Source organism: Camelina sativa, chromosome 13 (assembly GCF_000633955.1).
Source record: "Camelina sativa cultivar DH55 chromosome 13, Cs, whole genome shotgun sequence".
NCBI lineage: Eukaryota > Viridiplantae > Streptophyta > Magnoliopsida > Brassicales > Brassicaceae > Camelina > Camelina sativa.
This window is the reverse complement of record NC_025697.1, coordinates 19,860,505-19,880,996: the sequence shown is the minus strand read 5'-3', so window position 1 is coordinate 19,880,996 and position 20,492 is coordinate 19,860,505. Positions and strand designations below refer to the sequence as shown.

General features: G+C 39.4%; 2 protein-coding genes across 9 annotated transcripts; one reads left to right on the top strand and one right to left on the bottom strand.

Moving 5' to 3' along the window:
- On the bottom strand, window positions 1,158-20,480 carry LOC104737209 (mitogen-activated protein kinase kinase 2-like). Of its 8 annotated transcripts, none has more exons than XR_002034830.1 (21): window positions 20,132-20,467; window positions 19,731-19,865; window positions 19,307-19,531; window positions 19,044-19,226; window positions 18,731-18,954; window positions 18,597-18,642; window positions 18,331-18,430; window positions 17,497-17,705; window positions 16,966-17,334; window positions 16,387-16,877; window positions 15,169-16,243; window positions 14,782-15,078; window positions 3,442-4,520; window positions 3,195-3,285; window positions 3,006-3,068; window positions 2,775-2,932; window positions 2,595-2,667; window positions 2,442-2,492; window positions 2,002-2,124; window positions 1,507-1,754; window positions 1,158-1,422 (listed from the first exon to the last, which is right to left on the bottom strand). XR_002034830.1 is itself a non-coding variant. In XM_010457322.2 (21 exons), the coding sequence occupies exons 1-20, from the start codon at window positions 20,372-20,374 to the stop codon at window positions 1,560-1,562; spliced, it is 5,430 nt and encodes a 1,809-aa protein (XP_010455624.1). In that variant the 5' UTR covers window positions 20,375-20,467; the 3' UTR covers window positions 1,158-1,422; window positions 1,521-1,559. The 8 variants fall into 8 exon arrangements, 7 of the variants coding, with proteins under 7 accessions (XP_010455624.1, XP_010455626.1, XP_010455623.1 ...); XM_010457322.2 differs by having other exon boundaries at window positions 1,521-1,754; XM_010457324.2 differs by having other exon boundaries at window positions 1,521-1,754; window positions 2,002-2,115.
- Window positions 8,847-13,414, top strand: LOC104737211 (disease resistance protein RPS4-like). Its single transcript, XM_010457331.2, has 5 exons — window positions 8,847-9,394; window positions 9,495-10,629; window positions 10,724-11,035; window positions 11,129-12,184; window positions 12,673-13,414. Exons 1-5 carry the CDS (start codon window positions 8,904-8,906, stop codon window positions 13,354-13,356), a joined length of 3,678 nt encoding a protein of 1,225 aa, XP_010455633.1. The 5' UTR covers window positions 8,847-8,903; the 3' UTR covers window positions 13,357-13,414.

The window sequence follows — 20,492 nt, the reverse complement described above, 5'->3', positions numbered from 1 at the left end:
CCCAACTCATCAGGACAGTTGATCAAATGGATTGATCGCCAAATGCAGGATCAACTCCTAACCATCCAACGAACGGGGGATATGCGTTTTGATTCGGCCTGCGACTTTGACTCGACCCGAATTCGCCGACCCGACCCGACCCGAAATTTTCGGGGTTCAGTTCAACCAAATTTAGGATTCGGTTTAATTCGGAAAGATTGAAAATTTAGTTCGGTACCCGAACCCGAACCCGAACCCGACCCGACTCGAAACCAGATTTTTTTTTTATAAAAAATAAAAATTATACCGAAACATACCGTAATTTAACCGGTTTAAACTGGATTTGTACCAATTTCAATCGGTTTTAAGATTTAAACTGGATAAACCTAAGACCAATTCTCATCCGACCCGACCCGAAACCCGACCCGACCCGAACCAATTTTTTGTTCGGTTATATTCGGTGGAGTTTTTGAAAACCCGAATACCCGACCCGTATACCCAAACTTGCAGGCTGAGTTTTGACAATGGTCTTCAGGCTTGGTTCCAATCTAGAACCTGAAATGGTTTTCTCTCTATTATGTAATTTATTCTAGCAAAATCTTTTAGCCACCACTAATTGTAAAAACGTTATTTTTTTTTAAATATAATTTAATATTAAATTCAAAAAAAACTAAAAAGTGGACCTAATCAAATTAACTACAAAGTAAGCATTTTTATCTTATTTAGTTCATAAATCATAATAAACGTGATCTATTAGAATGTTGGCATTAATGATGTGTCTTTTTATATTAGAATCATTGACGCTAATATGAACGTGATCTTTATTATTTAACCGAAAGTCACATAAAAATGTAAAATATTCTTACATACTTGACTTTGAAATACAACAAGCACACCTACATTTGAACGTCTTTGATCGTAACAAGCCACGGGACTTGGATTATGTAAATCAAAAGCTGAAAGGGTCGAATCCAACAACAGGAGTGCACTTAAGCCGGTTCCCGAAATAGCCTCTTCCTTGTATACTTTATCTCCTTCAATTCTCCAGTTAAAACACTACACCACTGCTCCAATCGCCGTTTCCATATAGATATGAGCTAGTTTTACCGCAGGACATGTTCTCCTTCCACCTCCAAAATTAAAGTAACGTACTACACGGCTTGCTCTCTTATCTTGTATTCTTCTCCTGATCTCGAAGAAGCTAAAAACCTCTATGGCTCAAACAAATCAGGATCTTCCCATGAATCAGGATCTCTATTCACAGCCCAACACACAGGCTTACAAAAGTAACCAACGAATGAGACAGAAACAACCTGAAGATATGTCTCCAGGAAGTTTAGCTCTTGCTACGCAACTCAACCGCCTGTGTCTAAGAATCATATCTCTGAGTCTTCCCAATAATTTTCATGGGGTATTATCTCTCACAACCCTTCTGGTTTACAACTGCTCATACAATTAGGACATCAATGTTAGAAGATACAGTTTTTGACTCTAATATACTCATGAAAACAAAAACAAAAGGTTCACCTATAGACGGCAACCTGCAAAAATTAGCCTCATCGACGGAGAACCGGAGATGCTTATCCCAAGCCCGATCTAGAGCCCGAGGATGGTAAGGGCCTTCTCACAAATGGATGGTTCAACAGCTCAGTAGCAGTTGGCCGCTCTTCCGGTTTCACTTTGAGACACTTAAGTATGAAATGTCGAGCGTCTAACGATAGAGTATCAGGTATTTTTGGAAGCGTACCCGTTGCAATCTTATACATGGCAGCAACCTGCGCGTTTGAACAACTAATAAGATAATAATAAGATAAATGTCCAAATTCCCACTATGTCAACATATATCTACTAACTGAAGGTGCAAAACAAAGTCACTTGTTGAGACTGAACCAAATGCTTTGTCCATGTTTTTTTTTAATAGAAGTACAAATTTACAAAATGTTCGTGTATATTTTCAGTTGGTGATTTTTATGGGATTTCCCTACTTATATGAAGAACGTTTGAAAATCTTGAAAGACTTACAGGTTCATAATCGGAATAGGGAACCTGACCAGTCAACATTTCAAGCACAGTGCACCCGAGGCTCCATATATCAGCTGGACTTCCGTAGCCATCACTATGCGTCGGGTTAAGAACCTGATGAAACTATTATGTTATTTAGAAACAATTGTACAAGTAAGCCTAACGTACAATGAAAGTGAAATACATATACATGTCATTTACGTATAATTACTACTTACATTACAGTTATAAACTCAAATAAATAACATTTAAAACTAGTTCCAGATTAGTCAAAGACCTGAAGGAATCATAACTGGGGGTTATTGAGCTTATCAAGCCTACATCAGTATATATGAGGGAACATATTTGAGTAACTGTATTCAACATTTCTTTATGATATGTATGTCTTTCCTTGTATTTACAATTAAAACAGTGGGAAGGATCTTAAAATATTTAATTACCTCTGGAGCCATCCACAATGGAGTTCCCCTGTGGGACTTAATGTCGATTACCTAAAACAAAATGTCACAGGTACTAAGTAAGGGGAATAAGCGATGTACCAGGTTATTACTTCAAAGCAAATACGACTAAACATTGATTAATGGAAAAAGAACCTTAGCCAATCCAAAATATGCAAGTTTAACTGCTCCATTAGCGTCCACCAATACATTTGCACATTTGATGTCCCTTTGTATCATCAAATTAGAAATGTAAGCGACCGAGAAAATACAGGAAATCAAAGGCTTGGTAAAGACACGGACGAAAGCTATCAAAACAGAGGTTACTAGTCTAACCTGTGTATAACACCTCTATCGTGGAGATATTTCAAACCATCAAGAATCTGTCTTGTGTACGAGAAAACTATAGAGTCTTTAAGCTGGTATCTTTGGTAGAGTTTTTGAAGGGATCCTTCGGTTACTAGTTCAAGAAAGATGTAAAAATTCGACTCGTCCTGCAAACAGCAAAATGCGTTTATGTTTTATGAGTCAGCTGCAACTGAAAAACAGGAAAGCCAGAAATCATACCTTAGCTGTGCCACGATATCGCACTATATTCCGATGCTGAAGCTGACTAAGTAGTGCAATCCCCTATTTATAAAATAGAAAATGTGGCAAAAGTAAGGAGGATTAGCAAACTGTTTCTAACAGATCAAGGACACAATATTACATATATTAAAATTTGATGCCGGTAGCAGGACACCAAGTATATCTCACCCCCTCGAGTTGTTGAATGCATTCTTGTGTCCGACTTCCCTGATCAAGTAGCGATAGCGAAACTTCCTTGACAGCAAAGATGTCCCCATCTCTACATTTAACATAAACATCCATCAAAAAGCATCTTGGTCAGCATCACCCAAAGGCACAAAGGAAAACTCGCTTTGTTAGTATAACTTTGCGCAGCATTTGTGAATTAAGTATCTGACTTTAAGTTTATCAAACATTAGCAACAAGTAAGACTTACCCTGAAATGCCTTCATACACGGAGCCCAATGATCCTTGTCCCAGAAGTTGACCCTTCTGCCAAGAGGTGATGATAGATCCTTCGGAGGCGTAAACAGACGACGTGTTGGATACTGTCATTGAGGAGTCACCCTTGTTTGTAGTGTATGAGCATCCCTCTGTATCCCTCAACTGGATAAACATAGCTTCCGTTTCTTCCGCTTCCACTTTCTCTTCCATGGCTTTCTCTTCATCACTTGGAGCGAAATGCGTAAGGAAATCCCAAGATGATCCTCCAAGAATGGGAGGTCGTTTCATTGCTATAGGGGGATTAAGTACTGGTGGTCTAACCCCCTTAATGCCACGCCTATTCTCTATCGGACCACCAACAACTACTTCCTCATCTGCCGGAGTACCTAAATTATCCATCTTATTCGACTCGGGAGGCATCAACTCTGTAAAACTGGCATTGGGATTGGTAACAATTGGGAATTTTAAGAGGTTCCTGGAGTCTACGAATCTCAGCTCTTCAAGAGCAGTCAGATATGATATGGAGGAGGGTAGCTCTTTAATGGCTGTCCTGCTTACATCCAAAAACCTTAAGCATTTCATCCTTCTCGACAAGTCTGGAAACCGCTCCAGGCTTGTGCAGCCTGACAGATTTAGAGTTTCAAGATGCTTTAATTTGCAGATGCTTGTTGGAAGTTTCTTTAGATGTCTGCTGTTTTCCAGGTCCAGTTTTTCAAGCAATACCAGGTTCTTAATGGATGACGGAATTTCTTGTATCATAGTTCCACCCATGTACACTTCTCTCACATTTGGTGAAATCTCCGGGAAATTCTCTAGCTTTATGCAGCCAGAAAGATTAAGAATCTTGAGAGATTCTAAACTAAGCATAGATGGAATACTCTCCAGCTTCGAGCAGTCTTTAAGATTCAGAAAAACAAGCTTCGTGAGATAAGAGATGGACTGGCTAATGCTCAACAAGCTGTTGCAGCCTTCAAGATCAAGCAGCTCAAGATTTGGCGCACTTGAAAGTCTTGGGATTTTAGTTAACTGGTAGGAGTAGCTAAGTGTCATCCTTTTAAGCTTTTCCAGACTCTGCAAAAGAGAGAAAAAATCAGCAACACTTTAATGGGTTACTATATTTTGACTAAATTGGTAGTACAAAATCTTCAATCTTGCCTTTTTTCCTTTCCAAAGTTTCTTTGTACAACTACTTGACAAGTTAAGCTCTACAAGGTTCTCTGGATTAAAACTCTTCGGCAAGGAGCTTAAAGGATAATGTTCCCAATGGAGAAGCCTTAGCTTGCTTGGCAAATATTCAAGACCTTGAGGAAAATATACGCCATGCTTCTCTTCCACTTTGGAGCAATACAATTTCAACAGTCGAAGGTTACACATCTTCTCGAACAGATTGGGAGTTGCATCAAATGTAAGATTCAACATGTCTAGGAAAATGCCCTCAATAGCTGATGTGCCCTGAAAACAAAGAGAAAAAATATTCAGCCATAATTTAGCCGGAACATACTTACAAGACTACATAATAGAGGGACTAAGATGACTTTGACTTACAGTGTCATATATGAATACATCCCTGATATCTTCCGCATTCCACAACCTGCTGCGGTCTCCTGGCCTGTCAGCTGATTGTTGGAGAACAATTTCTCGACCAGTTGCCTGGATAAAACCGAGCATGTCCACCAAGTTGTGTTGTGATATTGTTAACAGTGATTTGTCAACAAGGCCTTTAAAACCGACATGTGCGGAGAAACCACAGCCATCCAACAACATTGCGACATTGTCCTTATCCATCCTATTAAAGAAACATGCAATGTCCAAAAATATACTCCTCTCGTTGTCATCAAGCCCACAACAACTTCTTTCATATATACCTGGAATGTGAATGGGAGATATATTCTGAACTTCTTGTGATAACCTATTCCATTCTCCATCAATACTGCTCAAGAACTGAAGAACCTGCGGATTTCCATTCGAAAATTTGACCAGCTCAAGTGACATTGTCTTGTAAACCTCAGGTGACAAAACAGTCTGAGATATCCCATGATTGAGAAGTAACAAGGATTTAGGAATATCTAACGGCTTGACCTCATATACATGATCCATTTTACATAGTACGAAAACACGTCTATTTCTGGAGGTCATGATAAGTCTGCTTCCTGGACCAAAATAGTTAAGCTTCCCAAGAAAGGTTTCAACATCTTTGTAATCATTCACATCATCGAGAATGACAAAGACCCTTTTACGCTGAAGCCGACTCCTCAAGAAACTTGTTTTAATGTCGGATACTCGAATAATATGAGGTTCTATCTCTAAAACTTTAGACAAAAAATCCTCTTTCACAGCATCGTGACCTTTTACTTCAACTTGTTTGTGAAGGTCCTTAAGGAAGACAGAAGTCTCATATTGGACAGAGATTCTACGAAAGATCTCTTCAGCAATGGTTGTTTTTCCTATACCAACCGTACCCCATATACCTATGCTGCGAACATCTAGAGACTCAATGCACAGAAGTGACAAAATCTCCTCTACCTGCATATCCATCCCAATCATGTTCACCTTATCACCATAACATAGCACCTTTGAAGTATCTCTTACAATCTCATCTATAATATTAGATTCAGACCTGCGAGATTTTAAGAATAAAGTAGACAAGACACATATCAGACGAAAGAGAAGATAGTATATTAAAGTTCTATAGCCTTATTTTGCCAAGTAAAAATTCATCCAATTTTACATTTAGAACCCAGGGACCACGTACTTATCTGTCAATGTGTAGCCAGGCATCTGACTTATTTCCTTCAACGCATCCTGCCACCTTTTTGGCTCGTCAAAAAGAAAAAAAATCTCATAATTCTTGCTGTTACAGACAAAATCATATGGTGATAGTCTGTAAAAGATCGGATATATCACTAGATTATCTGTATGTTGGCGTTCAAGAATGTGTAAGAGGTTCGAAGGGACATATGTGCTTGTTAATAGTATGATCAAAACCCAACATTGTGGAATTGCATCCCCTTCATTAAGTTCTTCATAGACAGAAATCCCTCTCCGGCAGAGGGAAGCACGAAGATGGCTAATGAAATCATCGTTGCTTATATCTCCTCTTCCGTATATGATTACGACATCATAATCTTTAGAGGCGGAAAATGTAACAGAAGTGCTTGGAGGCCCAAAGATATCACTTGTATCAGTTAATGCTTCATCTACAAACAAGCTCTGAGACCTTGGGAAGCCAATGCTTAATTCAGCGTTTTGCAGATTCTTAGAGGACGTTGGTGGAAAACTTGCAAAGTTCGCACTATTCTCTGCGATGACACTACCATGGCTGCTTGATTTAGCTGCTGGAAGGTCATGGTTATGTTTTCCTTCATATGTTGTCACTACAGCTTTTGGGTCAGTTGCTGACCTCTGTACATGTTTCCTCACTCCACATCCCACTTTCGAGCACTTGAAATAACTCCTACGGGCCAAAAAAAGAATATTAACAAGAATTTTTTGGAGACATAAAGCTATTATTGCTCGACTGATTCCACCATTTAAAGAGTGTAATAGCAACACCAGTCGATGATTTTTGTGTATACCTCGGATAAGGATTCCCTTTGACAACTTTCTGTCCATATTTGCGCCACCTAAATCCATCATCTATAAGATCAACTTCACTCAACGTTCGGACAGTAAATACAGGCTCTCTCACGGTTCTATGTGAAGTAGCAGCAGCTGGTTCCCAATCCTCAACTTCTTTAATTCTGCACATTCGATGATCTATCCACTCAAAAAACCAAAAAAAAAAAAAAAAAAAAAAAANATTATTAATCGTCAACAGAGTTTATAACGTTACCTTCTCTTGGTTTCAGGCTCATCTTCAGCAGTATCTCCACTGTTGACTTCTTCACTGTCACTTGCTGCTTCCTGTTGCTTGTTGGAGCTGAACTGTGATGCTGCCAATCCAGAACTCCTACGATTGTTATGTATCGAACCCCAACTTAGATTTGTGGTGGTACCTCGCTTAGGAGGCTCGTGATTGTGAACACCTTTGTAAACGACTTCTGTTACTTGTCCATCAACAGATCTGTCAACCTTCTTCTTGACAAGGCATCCTGGATGTGTGCACTTGTAATAGCTTCGAGGAAACATTTCGCCTTTAGCACTCTTTTGCCCATACTTCCGCCAGTAATAGCCATCATCAACTCGTTTGTCAACAATTAGAGGCTGTTTTGACCCGTGCTGGATAGTAGTTATACCTGAGGCTGAGGTACTACTGTGAGCTGGTAATGAAGAATCCGGAGCTAGGGTAAGTATCTGAGGTTGACCCGTTGGAAATGATTGAACCACAGAGGAGTGAGTATACTCGCTTTGAGGTTGCATATTGACATGGGCTTGAATTCCTTGAACTGCTTGAGCTACAACTTGCTGATATGTCATTCCATATGGTCCCTGCAAATGATTAGTTTCGGGTTAAAACAAGAACTGTGAAAAGACCCAAAAAGTTTGGTTATCTGTTTAGATCATGACGAAATAGGTAAATGGGTTTACTACAGTAGTAGACACATACCTCGAACCTGTCAAGAAACTCAACAGGAGTCTCATCCTTGGGCGGAAGAGTTATTTGGTACCACCTAGGCAAGAAGATATTAAACCCCAAAAGCAAGTCGTCATGGTCCTTGAACAAATCTTTTACTCTTGCTATGATGCCATTGGTGTCATCTCTAGCAAACAACAATGAAAACAATAAAAAGTGTATACTACATTTCATGCTGTGAGAATAAAAAGAAGAGAGCATTACCGGCTCTGATCATTATAGTCCTTCATGACTTCAAGGAAAGTGTCATATTTCTCTTTATCATCTTGAAACTTGTCCTTGACAGATTCGAGATAGGCTTCAATTCTGCATCACACAAAACATAACATAAATCATCATCTCAAGCAACAACAAACATAACCATTGACCTTTTTAAAATTATTATTATTTTTTTTTTAGCCTAGAAAACAAACCAGAGCATGAAAATCCATATCCCCCACAAGAAGAACACAAAATAAAAGCAATTCAGCCAGCAATATTCACATCCGAATCACCACCGGAACTAACCCATGAGATGATACGGTGGACACCGACGGCGATTGGGAAACCATCAAACCGGTGGAGCTCTTCCGCTTGAATCTCGCGTCAACATCACTACTCGAGCTACTATTATTCCCTTCACCGGAACTTACAACTCTCTGATAATAATCACTAGCGGCGTCGGCCGCTCCGGTAGACTCTTCCTTCTCCGACATCGATCCCCAGAATTATCAAACAAAAAACTGGAGAAGAGAATATTTAAAATAAAAAAAAAAAACAAAAAAAAAGTCACAGATCTATTTGTTGACTTCTAGTTTCTTTTTTTTTTGTTTTTTTTGTTCCTCCAAAAAAAGAAATAAAAAAGCCCTTTGTTTGCTCAACGTTGACTAGCTTTTTCTCTGATGGAACCATCTCCTCCTTCTTCTTCTTCTTCTTCCTCTTCGGCAGAGTTCGATGTGTTTCTTAGTTTCAGAGGCTTCGACACGCGCAACAACTTCACCGGCCATCTCCAAAAAGCTCTCCGCTTAAGAGGAATCGACTCCTTCATCGACGACAGGCTCCGTCGAGGAGACAATCTCACCGCGCTTTTCGATCGAATCGAGAGATCCAAGATCGCGATCATCGTCTTCTCCGCGAATTACGCTAACTCCGCGTGGTGCCTCCGTGAGCTAGTGAAGATCCTCGATTGCAGAAACAGAAACCAGCAGCTTGTGGTACCAATCTTCTACAAAGTTGACAAATCCGACGTCGAGAAGCAGAAGAAGAGTTTCTCTGTGCCGTTTAAGTTACCGGAATTGACTTTTCCCGGAGTTTCGCCGGAAGAGATCTCGTCGTGGAAGGCTGCTCTTGCCTCAGCATCTAACATTTCCGGTTATGTTGTCAAGGAGATCAGGTATCACAATGTCAAAGTTATCACTCTGTTTCCCGCTCTGCCTTTTATTTTCTTAGAGATGTTTTTGAAGTTTTATGTAATTGTGGTTTTATGTTGTTAGTACGTCTGAGGCTAAACTTGTGGATGAGATAGCTGTTGACACATTCAAGAAGCTGAATGATTTGGCTCCGAGTGGGAACGAAGGTCTCGTTGGGGTAGAGTCTCGTCTAAAGAATCTTGAAAAGTTGTTGTCATGGGAGGATTTGGATTCTGTTCATATCATAGGCATTGTTGGAATGGTTGGGATTGGGAAAACGACTCTTGCTGATTGTTTATATGGACGTATGCGTGGTCACTTCGACGGTAGCTGCTTTCTTACGAACATCCGGGAAAATTCAGGTAGAAGCGGATTAGAGTCTTTGCTGCATAAACTGTTTTCCACTGTGTTAAATGATAGGGATCTTGAGATTGGAGCTCCTGGAAATGCACATGAGAGGTTTGAGCGTCGGCTTAAGAGCAAGAGGCTGCTTATCGTGCTTGATGATGTGAATGACGAAAAGCAGATCAGGTATCTTATGGGGCACTGCAAATGGTATCAAGGAGGAAGTAGAATTATCATTACTACTAGAGACTGTAAACTGGTGGAGACGATCAAAGGCCGCAAATATGTGCTCCCGAAATTGAATGATAGAGAAGCCTTGAAGCTCTTTAGCTTGAATGCGTTTAATGACTCTTGCCCTTCGGAAGGGTTTGAGGGTTTGACAAATATGGTTCTAGATTACGCTAAAGGTCACCCTTTGGCTCTTAAGGTATTAGGATCTGATCTTTGCGAGAGGGATAGTTTGTATTGGGAAGCTAAATTGGATAGACTGAAGAGTAGATCACATGGAGATATTTATGAAGTTTTGGAAACAAGCTATGAGGAGCTTAGCGTTGAGCAGAAGAACATATTTCTGGATATTGCATGTTTCTTTAGATCAGAGAATGTGGATTACGTGACAAGCCTTCTCAGCAGTCATGGTGTGGATGTGTCTGGCGTGATTAAGGATCTTGTTGACAAATGTTTGATTACTCTTTCTGGTAATCGCATCGAGATGCATGACATGTTGCAGACGATGGGGAAAGAGATTAGTTTAAAAGCAGAAACAATAGGAATAAGAGACTTTAGGTGGCTATCACGACATGGTAACCAGTGTCAATGGCATATCAGACTATGGGACAGTGAAGATATCTGTGACTTGCTAACCAAAGGCCTGGTAATGACATATCCTCTCGTTGAGATTATTTTCAATTTGGTATTATACTTTAGCATCTTTCTTTGAATTAATTTACCTACCACTTGATTGATAGGGAACTGACAAGATAAGAGGGATTTTTCTAGACACATCAAAACTAAGAGTCATGCGTCTAAGTGCCAAAGCTTTCAAAGGGATGTGCAATCTCAAATACTTGAAAATTTATGATTCTCATTGTTCTCGTGGATGTGAAGCAGAAATTAAACTGCATTTGCGAAAGGGGCTTGATTTCCTTCCTAATGAGCTTACATATCTATATTGGCATGGTTACCCGCTACAGAGTTTTCCATTTGACTTTGACCCGAAGAACCTTGTAGATCTTAAATTGCCACATAGCCAATTGGAAGAAATTTGGGATGATGAAAAGGTATATTTTTGTGTGTAGTTTGATCAGTCATAGGCTAAAGTGAATGCTGATTTGCATCAAAAGTTGACTTGTGGCTGGATTTTTTTTTCACAGGATGCTGGAAATCTCAAATGGGTTGACCTTAGTCACTCCTTAAATTTACGCCAGTGTTTGGGTTTGGCTAAAGCTCAGAATCTTGAAAGGTTAAATCTGGAAGGATGTACAGGTTTGAAAAAGTTGCCATCGTCAATGAATTGTTTGGAGAAGCTTATATACTTGAATCTCAGGGATTGCACAAGCCTTAGATGTCTTCCAAAAGGAATCAAAACACAATCCTTGCAAACTCTTATTCTCAGTGGCTGCTCCAGCTTAAAGAAATTCCCATTGATATCGGAAAATGTTGAAGTTCTACTTTTAGATGGCACTGCTATAAAGAGCCTTCCCGAATCCATTGAAAGCTTGAGAAAACTTGCCTTGTTGAATCTGAAAAACTGCAAAAAGCTAAAGCATCTTTCTTCTGATATTTATAAGCTGAAACGTCTTCAAGAGCTAATACTCTCAGGTTGCTCACAACTAGTGGTTTTTCCGGAAATTAAGGAAGACATGGAATCTTTGGAGATTTTACTTCTTGATGATACAGCCATCACTGTGATGCCAAAGATGATGCATTTGAGCAATATCAAGACATTTTCACTATGTGGTACAAGCACTCAAGTTTCTGTTAGTATGTTCTTCATGCCACCTACATTGGGCTGCTCTCGGTTAACAGATCTTTACCTCTCAAGATGCAGTCTTTACAAACTTCCAGGTAATATAGGTGGTCTATCCTTATTGCAGTCTTTATGCTTAAGCGGAAACAACATCGAGAATCTTCCAGAAAGCTTCAACCAACTTCACAATCTGAAATGGTTTGATCTTAAGTTTTGCAAAATGCTCAAGTCTCTACCAGTCCTCCCACAAAACCTGCAGTATTTGGATGCACACGAATGCGAGTCACTTGAAACTTTGGTTAATCCATTGACCCCTTTGACGGTTGGAGAGAGGATCCATTCTATGTTCATCTTTAGCAACTGTTACAAACTGAACCAAGACGCACAAGAGAGTCTCATGGGTCATGCTCGAATCAAGAGTCAGTTGATGGCTAATGCTTCTGTAAAACGCTATTATCGGGTATTGTCTTTTTATCCTTCCGTCTCTCTCTCTCTCTCTCTCTCTCTCTCTCTCTCTCTCTCTCTCTCTCTCTCTCTCTCTCTCTCTCTCTCTCTCTCTCTCTCTCTCTCTCTCTCTCTCTCTCTCTCTCTCTCTCTCTCTCTCTCTCTCTCTCTCTCTCTCTCTCTCTCTCTCTCTCTCTCTCTCTCTCTCTCTCTCTCTCTCTCTCTCTCTCTCTCTCTCTCTCTCTCTCTCTCTCTCTCTCTCTCTCTCTCTCTCTCTCTCTCTCTCTCTCTCTCTCTCTCTCTCTCTCTCTCTCTCTCTCTCTCTCTCTCTCTCTCTCTCTCTCTCTCTCTCTCTCTCTCTCTCTCTCTCTCTCTCTCTCTCTCTCTCTCTCTCTCTCTCTCTCTCTCTCTCTCTCTCTCTCTCTCTCTCTCTCTCTCTCTCTCTCTCTCTCTCTCTCTTTCGCCATCAAAATAGAAAGAAAGTTTATTGTCTGTCTTTTGCAGGGTTTCATTCCAGAGCCGTTGGTGGGAATCTGTTATGCAGCGACAGAAATACCTAGCTGGTTCTGCTACCAAAGACTAGGACGTTCACTAGAAATCCCATTGCCTCCACACTGGTGTGACACTAACTTTGTTGGGCTTGCGTTATCTGTAGTTGTCTCATTCAAGGAATATGAAGACAGTGCGAAACGTTTCTCGGTAAAGTGTTGTGGCAAATTCGAGAACCAAGACGGTTCCTTCACAAGTTTTGATTTCACTCTCGCAGGCTGGAACGAACCGTGTGGTTCACTTAGCCACGAACCAAGAAAGCTCACTTCTGACCACGTTTTCATGGGATACAACAGTTGCTTCCACGTCAAGAATCTCCACGGAGAGGGTAACAATTGTTGCTACACAAAGGCTTCGTTCGAATTCTATGTGACGGATGATGAAACAAGGAAGAAGATAGAAGCTTGTGAAGTTATAAAATGTGGAATGAGTTTAGTGTATGTTCATGAAGATGATGGTTGTATGTTGCTGAAGAAGACAAACCTGGTTCTGCCGATTTTGAAGACCGAACAAACTTGTTCCTACGATCTTGATGATGTTATGGATGATGTTAGACCCAAGAGAGGACAGTGCCAGTTTAGTGGTTGTGATGAAAACCCAAATTGTAAAAGAACAAAGGAGGAGAAGATCTTGGCGTGATAAAATTTATATAGCTACTGTATTAATGTTATATTAATAAAAAAATTATTTCTGTTCTTTTATTGGTATTCTATCAGTAAAATGTTGTTTATTTTGCTCTGCAATTTTTTTTCTTCTAAGAAAACAGATGAGTGTTCCTTGTTTGGAGGACATCCAGGCGGATAAGGAGGAGTTTGTCTTCTTCTCATTAGTCTACGTCCCGCGCTCACAGAATGGTAAAGCGGATAATCTTGCGCATCGCGACGTGTTCGCACAGTTCAGTATTTAGTTATCTATGTTAACAATGTTCCTTTGTATTGACTTGTTTGAGTCAATCTTGTATCCTTTGTTGTCAAAAAAAAAAAAAAAAACAAACAAACAGATGAGTGTTATAAAAAAAAAAGAACAATTACATGAAATTCCTCTTAAGCTAAAATCATCACTCACGTAATAAACACATATAAACAAAATCTAATTAATGAATATCAGACTATGCTGATCCAAATTTGGTGCTTCTCACATTTTAAGCCTAAGCACATGTCTTGCAAATTCTCTCACTCTACATTGGATACATTTATAAACACTCTTAGGTGCATCCGTTCGAAAGAATAGAAGTAGAAACTAAGATATCTGCACTTTCTTGAGCCATCCAAATCTATTCCATAGTTTTGAAAACTTCTCTGTGTCAATCTGGCGAAACTCAACCTTAAATCTTAGGCTCCATGCGGTATCAGGCAATCTTACGAGGTTCCTGCAGCCTACAAATCTCAGTTCTTCAAGAGCAGTCATATACGAGATGGAGGAGTGTAGCTCTTTAATGGCTGTCCTGCTTAAATCCAGAAACCGTAAGCATTTCATCCTTCTTGACAAGTCTGGAAACCGATCCAGGCTTATGCAGCCTGACAGATTCAATGTTTCAAGATGCTTCAACTTGCAGATGCTGGTTGGAAGATTCTTGAGATGTTCACTGTTTTCCAGGTCCAGTTTCTCAAGCAATACCAGGTTTTTAACCGATGACGGGATTTCTTGTATCATAGTCCCACCCATGTACAGTTCTTTAACATTAGCTGAGATCTCCGGGAAAGTCTCTAGCATTGAGCAGCCAGAAAGATTAAGAACCTCAAGAGATTCTAATTCAACAGTAGATGGAATACTCTGCAGCTTTGAGCAGTTCTTTAGATTTAGAAAAACAAGCTTTTGGAGATAAGAAACGGACTGGCTAATGCTCAACAAGCTGCTACAACCTTCAAGATCAAGAAGCTCAAGATTTGCCGCACTTGAAAGTGTAGGGAGTTTAGTTAACTGGTAGGAGTAGCTAAGTCTCATCTTTTTAAGCTTTTCCAGACTCTGCAAAAGAGATAAATAAACATCAGGGTTTAACATATATAATTGAACTGGTAGTACAGAATCTTGCCCAGTTTTTTTCCATATATATTTGAGTCTTACCTTTTTTCCTTTCCAAAGTTTTTTTGCAGAGCTATTTGGCAAGTTAAGCTCCACAAGATTCCTTGGATTGAAACTCCGCGGCAAAGAGCATAAAGGATAATATTCCCAGTGGAGAAGTCTTAGCCTGCTTGGCAAATATTTAAGACCTTGGAGTAAAGATACTCTACTGTTCTTCACCACTTCGGAGTAATAAAATTTTAGCAATCTAAGGTTGCACATTTTCTCGAATATATTGGGATTTGCATCAAATTTGTGCTTTGAGATGTCGAAGAAAATGCCCTCAATAGCTGAAGTGCCCTGAAAAAGCAGAGATAGAAGTCAGCCTCTAGAAAGGCATTAACTAGAATGAACTTAGAGAGGCTAAAGCTGTGCTGATTTATGACTTACATTATCATATAAAAATACATCCATAATGTCTTCTGGATTCCACAACCTACTGCGTTTTCCTGGCATGTCGGGTGACTCCTGTCGAACAATCTCTCGACCCGCTGCCTGGATAAATCTGTGCATGTCAACCAAGTTGTCTGATATGGTTAACAGAGACCTGTCAACAAGGCTTCTAAATCCAACATGTGCGAAGAAACCACAACCATCCAACAACATTGCAACGTCATCTTTATCCATCCTTCCAAAGAAACAGGCAATATCCAAAAATATATTGATCTCGTTTTCCACAAGTCCAAAACAGCTCCTTAATATACGTGGAATGAAAATGGGAGAGGTTTGCAGAACTTCTTGTAATAACTGATCCCAGTCTCCATGGGATCTGTTCTTCAAATATTTAAGAACTTCTGGATTTCCATTAGCAAATTTGACCAACTCAAGTGACTGCTTTCTGTATTCAGCAGTTGACATTGATATAACACTTTCCAATGTACCACTATCAAGAAGTAACAGAGACGTAGAAGTATCTAATGGCTTGACCTCGTAGATATGATCGATGTTACTTTGCCCGAACACGCCTCTATTTCTAGAGGTTATAATAATTCTGCTTCCTGGACCAAAATAGTTTAGATTACCGGAAAAGGTTTCAAGATCCCTAAACTCGTTCACATCATCAAGAATAACGAGAACCCTCTTACACTGAAGCCTACTCCTCAAGAAACATGTGTTAATGTCGGAATTCCGCATCAGAGATGGTTCGACCTCTAAGAGTTTAGAAAAAAAATTCTCTCTAACTGTAACCTGTCCATTTTCTTCTACTTGTTCATGAATGTCCTTCAGGAAGACGCAAGACTTGTAGTGGACAGAGATTCTGCGGAAGACTTTTTCAGCAATGGTCGTCTTTCCTATACCAGCTGTACCCCATATACCTATTTTGCGAACATCTGTGGACTCGATGCATAGTAGCGACAGGATCTCATCAACTTGTGCATCAATCCCAATCATTTTCTCCTTATCACTGGAGCATAGCTCCTTCAAAGCATCTCTAACAATCTCACCTATAAGTTCGGACTCAGATCTGCACCATTTCATAGATAGTCAACATCAAGAAAGGAAAAATTAAAAATGATCATACTGAAGTTAGTTATAATACTAAAATGAGTGTAGAATTCTTTTAAACATAAACAAAAGAACATAAAAAGACTACTCCAGCTTACGTACTCTTTTGTCAATATGTAGTCAGGCGCTTCCTTTAAAACATCACATATTGACCACATTCGCTTGTTTTGGAGGGAATATCTCTCAAGATTCGTACCGATAGAAGATTGTGATAGTCTGTACCACATCTGAGAAACGCCTCGTTCCTTTCTATTCAAAAATATTGGGTATTTGGAAGAGACGTCACCGCTTTTTATGAATTCGATCATAACTCTATATTCTGGAACTTCATCAAATTTGTCAAAGACTGAAATCCCTTTCTGGCAGAGGGAAGCACGAAGATGGCTAATGAAACTGCTGCTTACGTCCTTTTCATTGTATGAGATGAAGACATCACACTCAGACTCAGGTGATGTGTCTGGAGGCAAAACGTTACTTTTATCAGAGGACTCACTTACGGAATCTCGTGGATTATGCTCAAAGATCTGTTTATCCACCTCGGTGAATCTAGTTACGTTTTCATAAGCGTCAAGCTTCAGTTTGTCAATAAGTTCCTGAAAATACGCGCCGACAAGAATGCTTATGTCGATAAAATTCCGAGAATGAAAAACTAAAACATAGGCAATTAGGGGAATTATGGACCTTTTGTTTAAAGGTCAACTCATTGGAGTTTAGTGTAGTGACCCCATCGAATGAAACTTCTTCTAATTCGTAAAAGTCATTGAAGAGAAAAAAGGCTCCCTCGGCTTGCACTTTGTATGCATAATACTTTCTCCCATCCTCATGGTGCTCATGGTCCTCATGGTCCTCATGGTCCTCATGGTCCTTATGGTCCTCATGGTCCTTATGGTCCTCATGGTCCTCATGGTCTTCATGGTCCTCATGGTCCTCATGGTCTTCATGGTCCTCATGGTCTTCATGGTCTTCATGGTCCTCATGGTCCTCATGGCAACTCATTGCGTGGGATACAATCGTGTCCAATGTTTTCTTGGACACCAATGCTCCTAATATCTGAAAACGTATCCCACCAAAATAGAATAAGTCGTCAAGGAACACTAAAAAGACTTGCACACTTCCATGCCAGGCTACATATCTATTATGGTTGAATTAGGCTATTCCATCGGCACTTTAGAAAAAGCCAAAAAATAAAGTCATTGTGTTTATAGTTTTTACCCGGTGGAAGGCGTCCGGATTCATCGCAATACAACGGCGAAGCTCTTGGACAGTATGGATCCCTTCTTCCGCCAAACGCGATGCTTCAACCCCATATTTGGGGATTCCCTCCAGCCTCCAAACCTCATCTTGGCGATGTGGAGGGTATGGCTTGTCAATCTCATTAGCTGCATCATCGATATGGAACATGTTGTTACATGAAGTTTCTCCTAGATGGTCATCACACAAAGCAGTTTAGATTTTAGTCAGATAACATACATGGAATATTTTGCCCAAGTATGATTGGTAAATGGTAACTACAGTTTTAACAATGACAAAAAGGAAGATGTCGTTTAGAATTAGTAAAATAAAGCGGTAAACAGTATGACTGGAACCATTGTTTAAACAAAGCAGTTTTCGAAATCACATAAAAAGCATTCCATGTATGTTATCTGACTGCAATCTAAACAGTTCTCACATTTTCTTACTGGATCCTCAGTTTCTCACATCGAACGTTTGCCACTAAATTCATATCATCGGCATGGTTAACGTCTTCATGTAAACCAATGATTAGACAGTTAGACAAAATAGAAGCTTTCTTTCAGTATAGATCATTCTTCTTTTTCCCAAAAGATTCCAATTTAAAATATCACAAGATATGAATTCCAAGTGGAAAATTTTCAATAAACACTCTCATTTGCTTATATGCCTATAATCTTAAGATATATCGCATAAAATATCTATATATATAATAAGAGCATTTTTTAAAATTGGAAGTTAACACAAGAAACCTCAGATGATAACAGGACCAAAAGGTGATACTATGTCTCCCTGTAGTTTAAACGGCGAACGTACCAGACAGATTCCCACGTGTTACAAGCGGCGATCCTGCTTCTGTGAAGTAAGACGCCAGATTGATCCCTGAGTAGTCGTATTTGTTCAAAAAAGGATGTTCCTGAAATTTTTTTTTGACCCAGAGGATGGTTTAACACTTGAATGGATAAAACAAAATCAGCAAAAGGGATTATTATACAACAATAGTTCATTTTTGATCCAGAAGATGCTTCAACGTTTGAATCGATAAAAAAGATGCAAAACAGATTTTATAAAAAAAAACAAACCATTAGTTCCTTAGCAGAGCTTCTGCTGTTCGGATCCTTCTGCAAACTGAAAGAGAGTGTAGTGTAGAATATATTAAGTCAGTAAGTACGCAATCCAAGTGAAAGAGCTGCTTTTGTTTTTTTTGAGCAATTACCATGCGGAGATGAATGAAGATAACTCAAGGGAGAAACTTCCTGAAGGAAGAGCAGGTGGCGGTTGGTCAACAATGGCATCCATCAACTCGTAAACACTGGTCCATCTTCTCTTTTGATTTTGAGGTGCATAAGGAAACTTTCCTGTTGCACATTCGAGCACTACTAATCCCAAGCTCCATATATCACTTTTATTACCATACATGCTTCCAACAATTCTCTCTGGCTGCAAAAAGGAAAATTAAGAATCTCAATTTTAACCGCTGAGAAGGGTTTCAAACTAGTCAATGGTAAACAGACAAACAAGATACTTACAGACATATAATTGTAAGTCTCCACAAATGTGTTTGCTAAACCTGCTGTGTTTGTCATAACGGTACTCACACCAAAGTCAGTTATTTTGACTTCTCCTCTGTTGTTGATCAACAGATTTGATGGTTTCAAGTCACAGTGGATGATATGCCTATCATGATGAAGATAGATCAGTCCTTGGATCACCTGTATTATCAGATTAAAGAAATCACATCAATCGACCGATACAAGAAAGTATGGTATTTAGTGGTTTCCGTGTTGCTTACTTGTCTAAAGATGGCAGAAAGATATGACTCAGGGATGGCTTTAACTGATTTGAGAAAGTCTGCTAGAGATCCTCCGTCCATGTACTCCATAATTAGTGAGATTGCTCCATTGTCGTTAAATGATTGGTACGAGGTGACAAGATATGGACATTGTGAAGATTGAGTTATTTTCAACTCTTGTGCAAATGACTTGCGGATCTCTTCATCAACGTTAAGTTGAAAGACCTAATTATATAGCATAAGAGTCATGCGAGAAAGAGAACAATAAAACAGAAAGTGCATAGTGAGGAAAACAGGAGAAACAGTAGCATATACCATTAGAAAAAGCCCCAGAACTATTTTAAAAAGATTTATTATGCTCAGGACACATAAAAGAAGACCAAATTAGCTCATCATATACGACATAGAATCTGAGGATGGTTACCTTGGCGGCGAAAAATTGGCGAGTCCGTTTGTGTTGAACCAACTGAACAACACCACTGCTACCTTTTGCAATGACTTCAACCATATCCAAATCCGACAAGCTCAGTTGAGCATCAGCTGGCTTAATTGGAGAGGGCTGAAAACACACAGTTGCAACAAAACAGATTAAACAAAAGTACTCAAGAAGACATGAGCTTAAAATGTGTAAATCCCTGAATTCTCTCTGTCCAAAAATACAGTAATGAACTTAAAAAAGTTTCTAATTATGATCAGATCCACAAACCATATTACATTTTATGCATTCCAACTAACCTAAAATCAGCAGAATCTTCACTCACAGTTACATATTTCGAAATTCAGTAAAAAAAATAGAGAAAAAAAGAGAAAGAGAGGAAGACTTACAGCTTCAGGCTCCCACTGAGAGATGATTCGAATTCCATCATTGTTAACTCGCAGATCTTCCTCCTTAAATGTACCGCTCTGCGTCGTCCTACAGAGAGACCATCCATCAAAACACATCATCAAATTTATATCCATAGAGATCCATGGAGAAATAGATAAAAAAACAAAAAAAAAACAGGAACTTGGTGTTGGATTGCTCCCCTGCAGCTGGAATTGAGAGCTTGAGATTATCGCTAAATCCATCTTTCTTCATCATCTACTTCGCTTCTTCAGAGTTTCAATTTCTTTTTCTTTTCTGGGAAGCCATTAGTTTGACTTTTCATTCCCTCTAACATTTTCCACCACACAATTTGCCGTAAAA

What these genes read in the sequence shown, in the direction of transcription:
- LOC104737209 (XM_010457321.2), bottom strand. Translation starts at nt 20,374, where the DNA reads ATGGATTTAGCGATAATCTCAAGCTCTCAATTCCAGCTGCAGGGGAGC. An exon ending in CTCAGTGGGAGCCTGAAGCT is followed by an intron (nt 19,866 to 20,131) that starts GTAAGTCTTCCT and finishes GTGTGTTTTCAG; the next exon opens with CCCTCTCCAATTAAGCCAGC. An exon ending in GATATCGTGGCACAGCTAAG is followed by an intron (nt 2,933 to 3,005) that starts GTATGATTTCTG and finishes TGCTGTTTGCAG; the next exon opens with GACGAGTCGAATTTTTACAT.
- LOC104737211 (XM_010457331.2), top strand. Translation starts at nt 8,904, where the DNA reads ATGGAACCATCTCCTCCTTCTTCTTCTTCTTCTTCCTCTTCGGCAGAG. An exon ending in TATGTTGTCAAGGAGATCAG is followed by an intron (nt 9,395 to 9,494) that starts GTATCACAATGT and finishes TTATGTTGTTAG; the next exon opens with TACGTCTGAGGCTAAACTTG. An exon ending in CTGTAAAACGCTATTATCGG is followed by an intron (nt 12,185 to 12,672) that starts GTATTGTCTTTT and finishes TGTCTTTTGCAG; the next exon opens with GGTTTCATTCCAGAGCCGTT.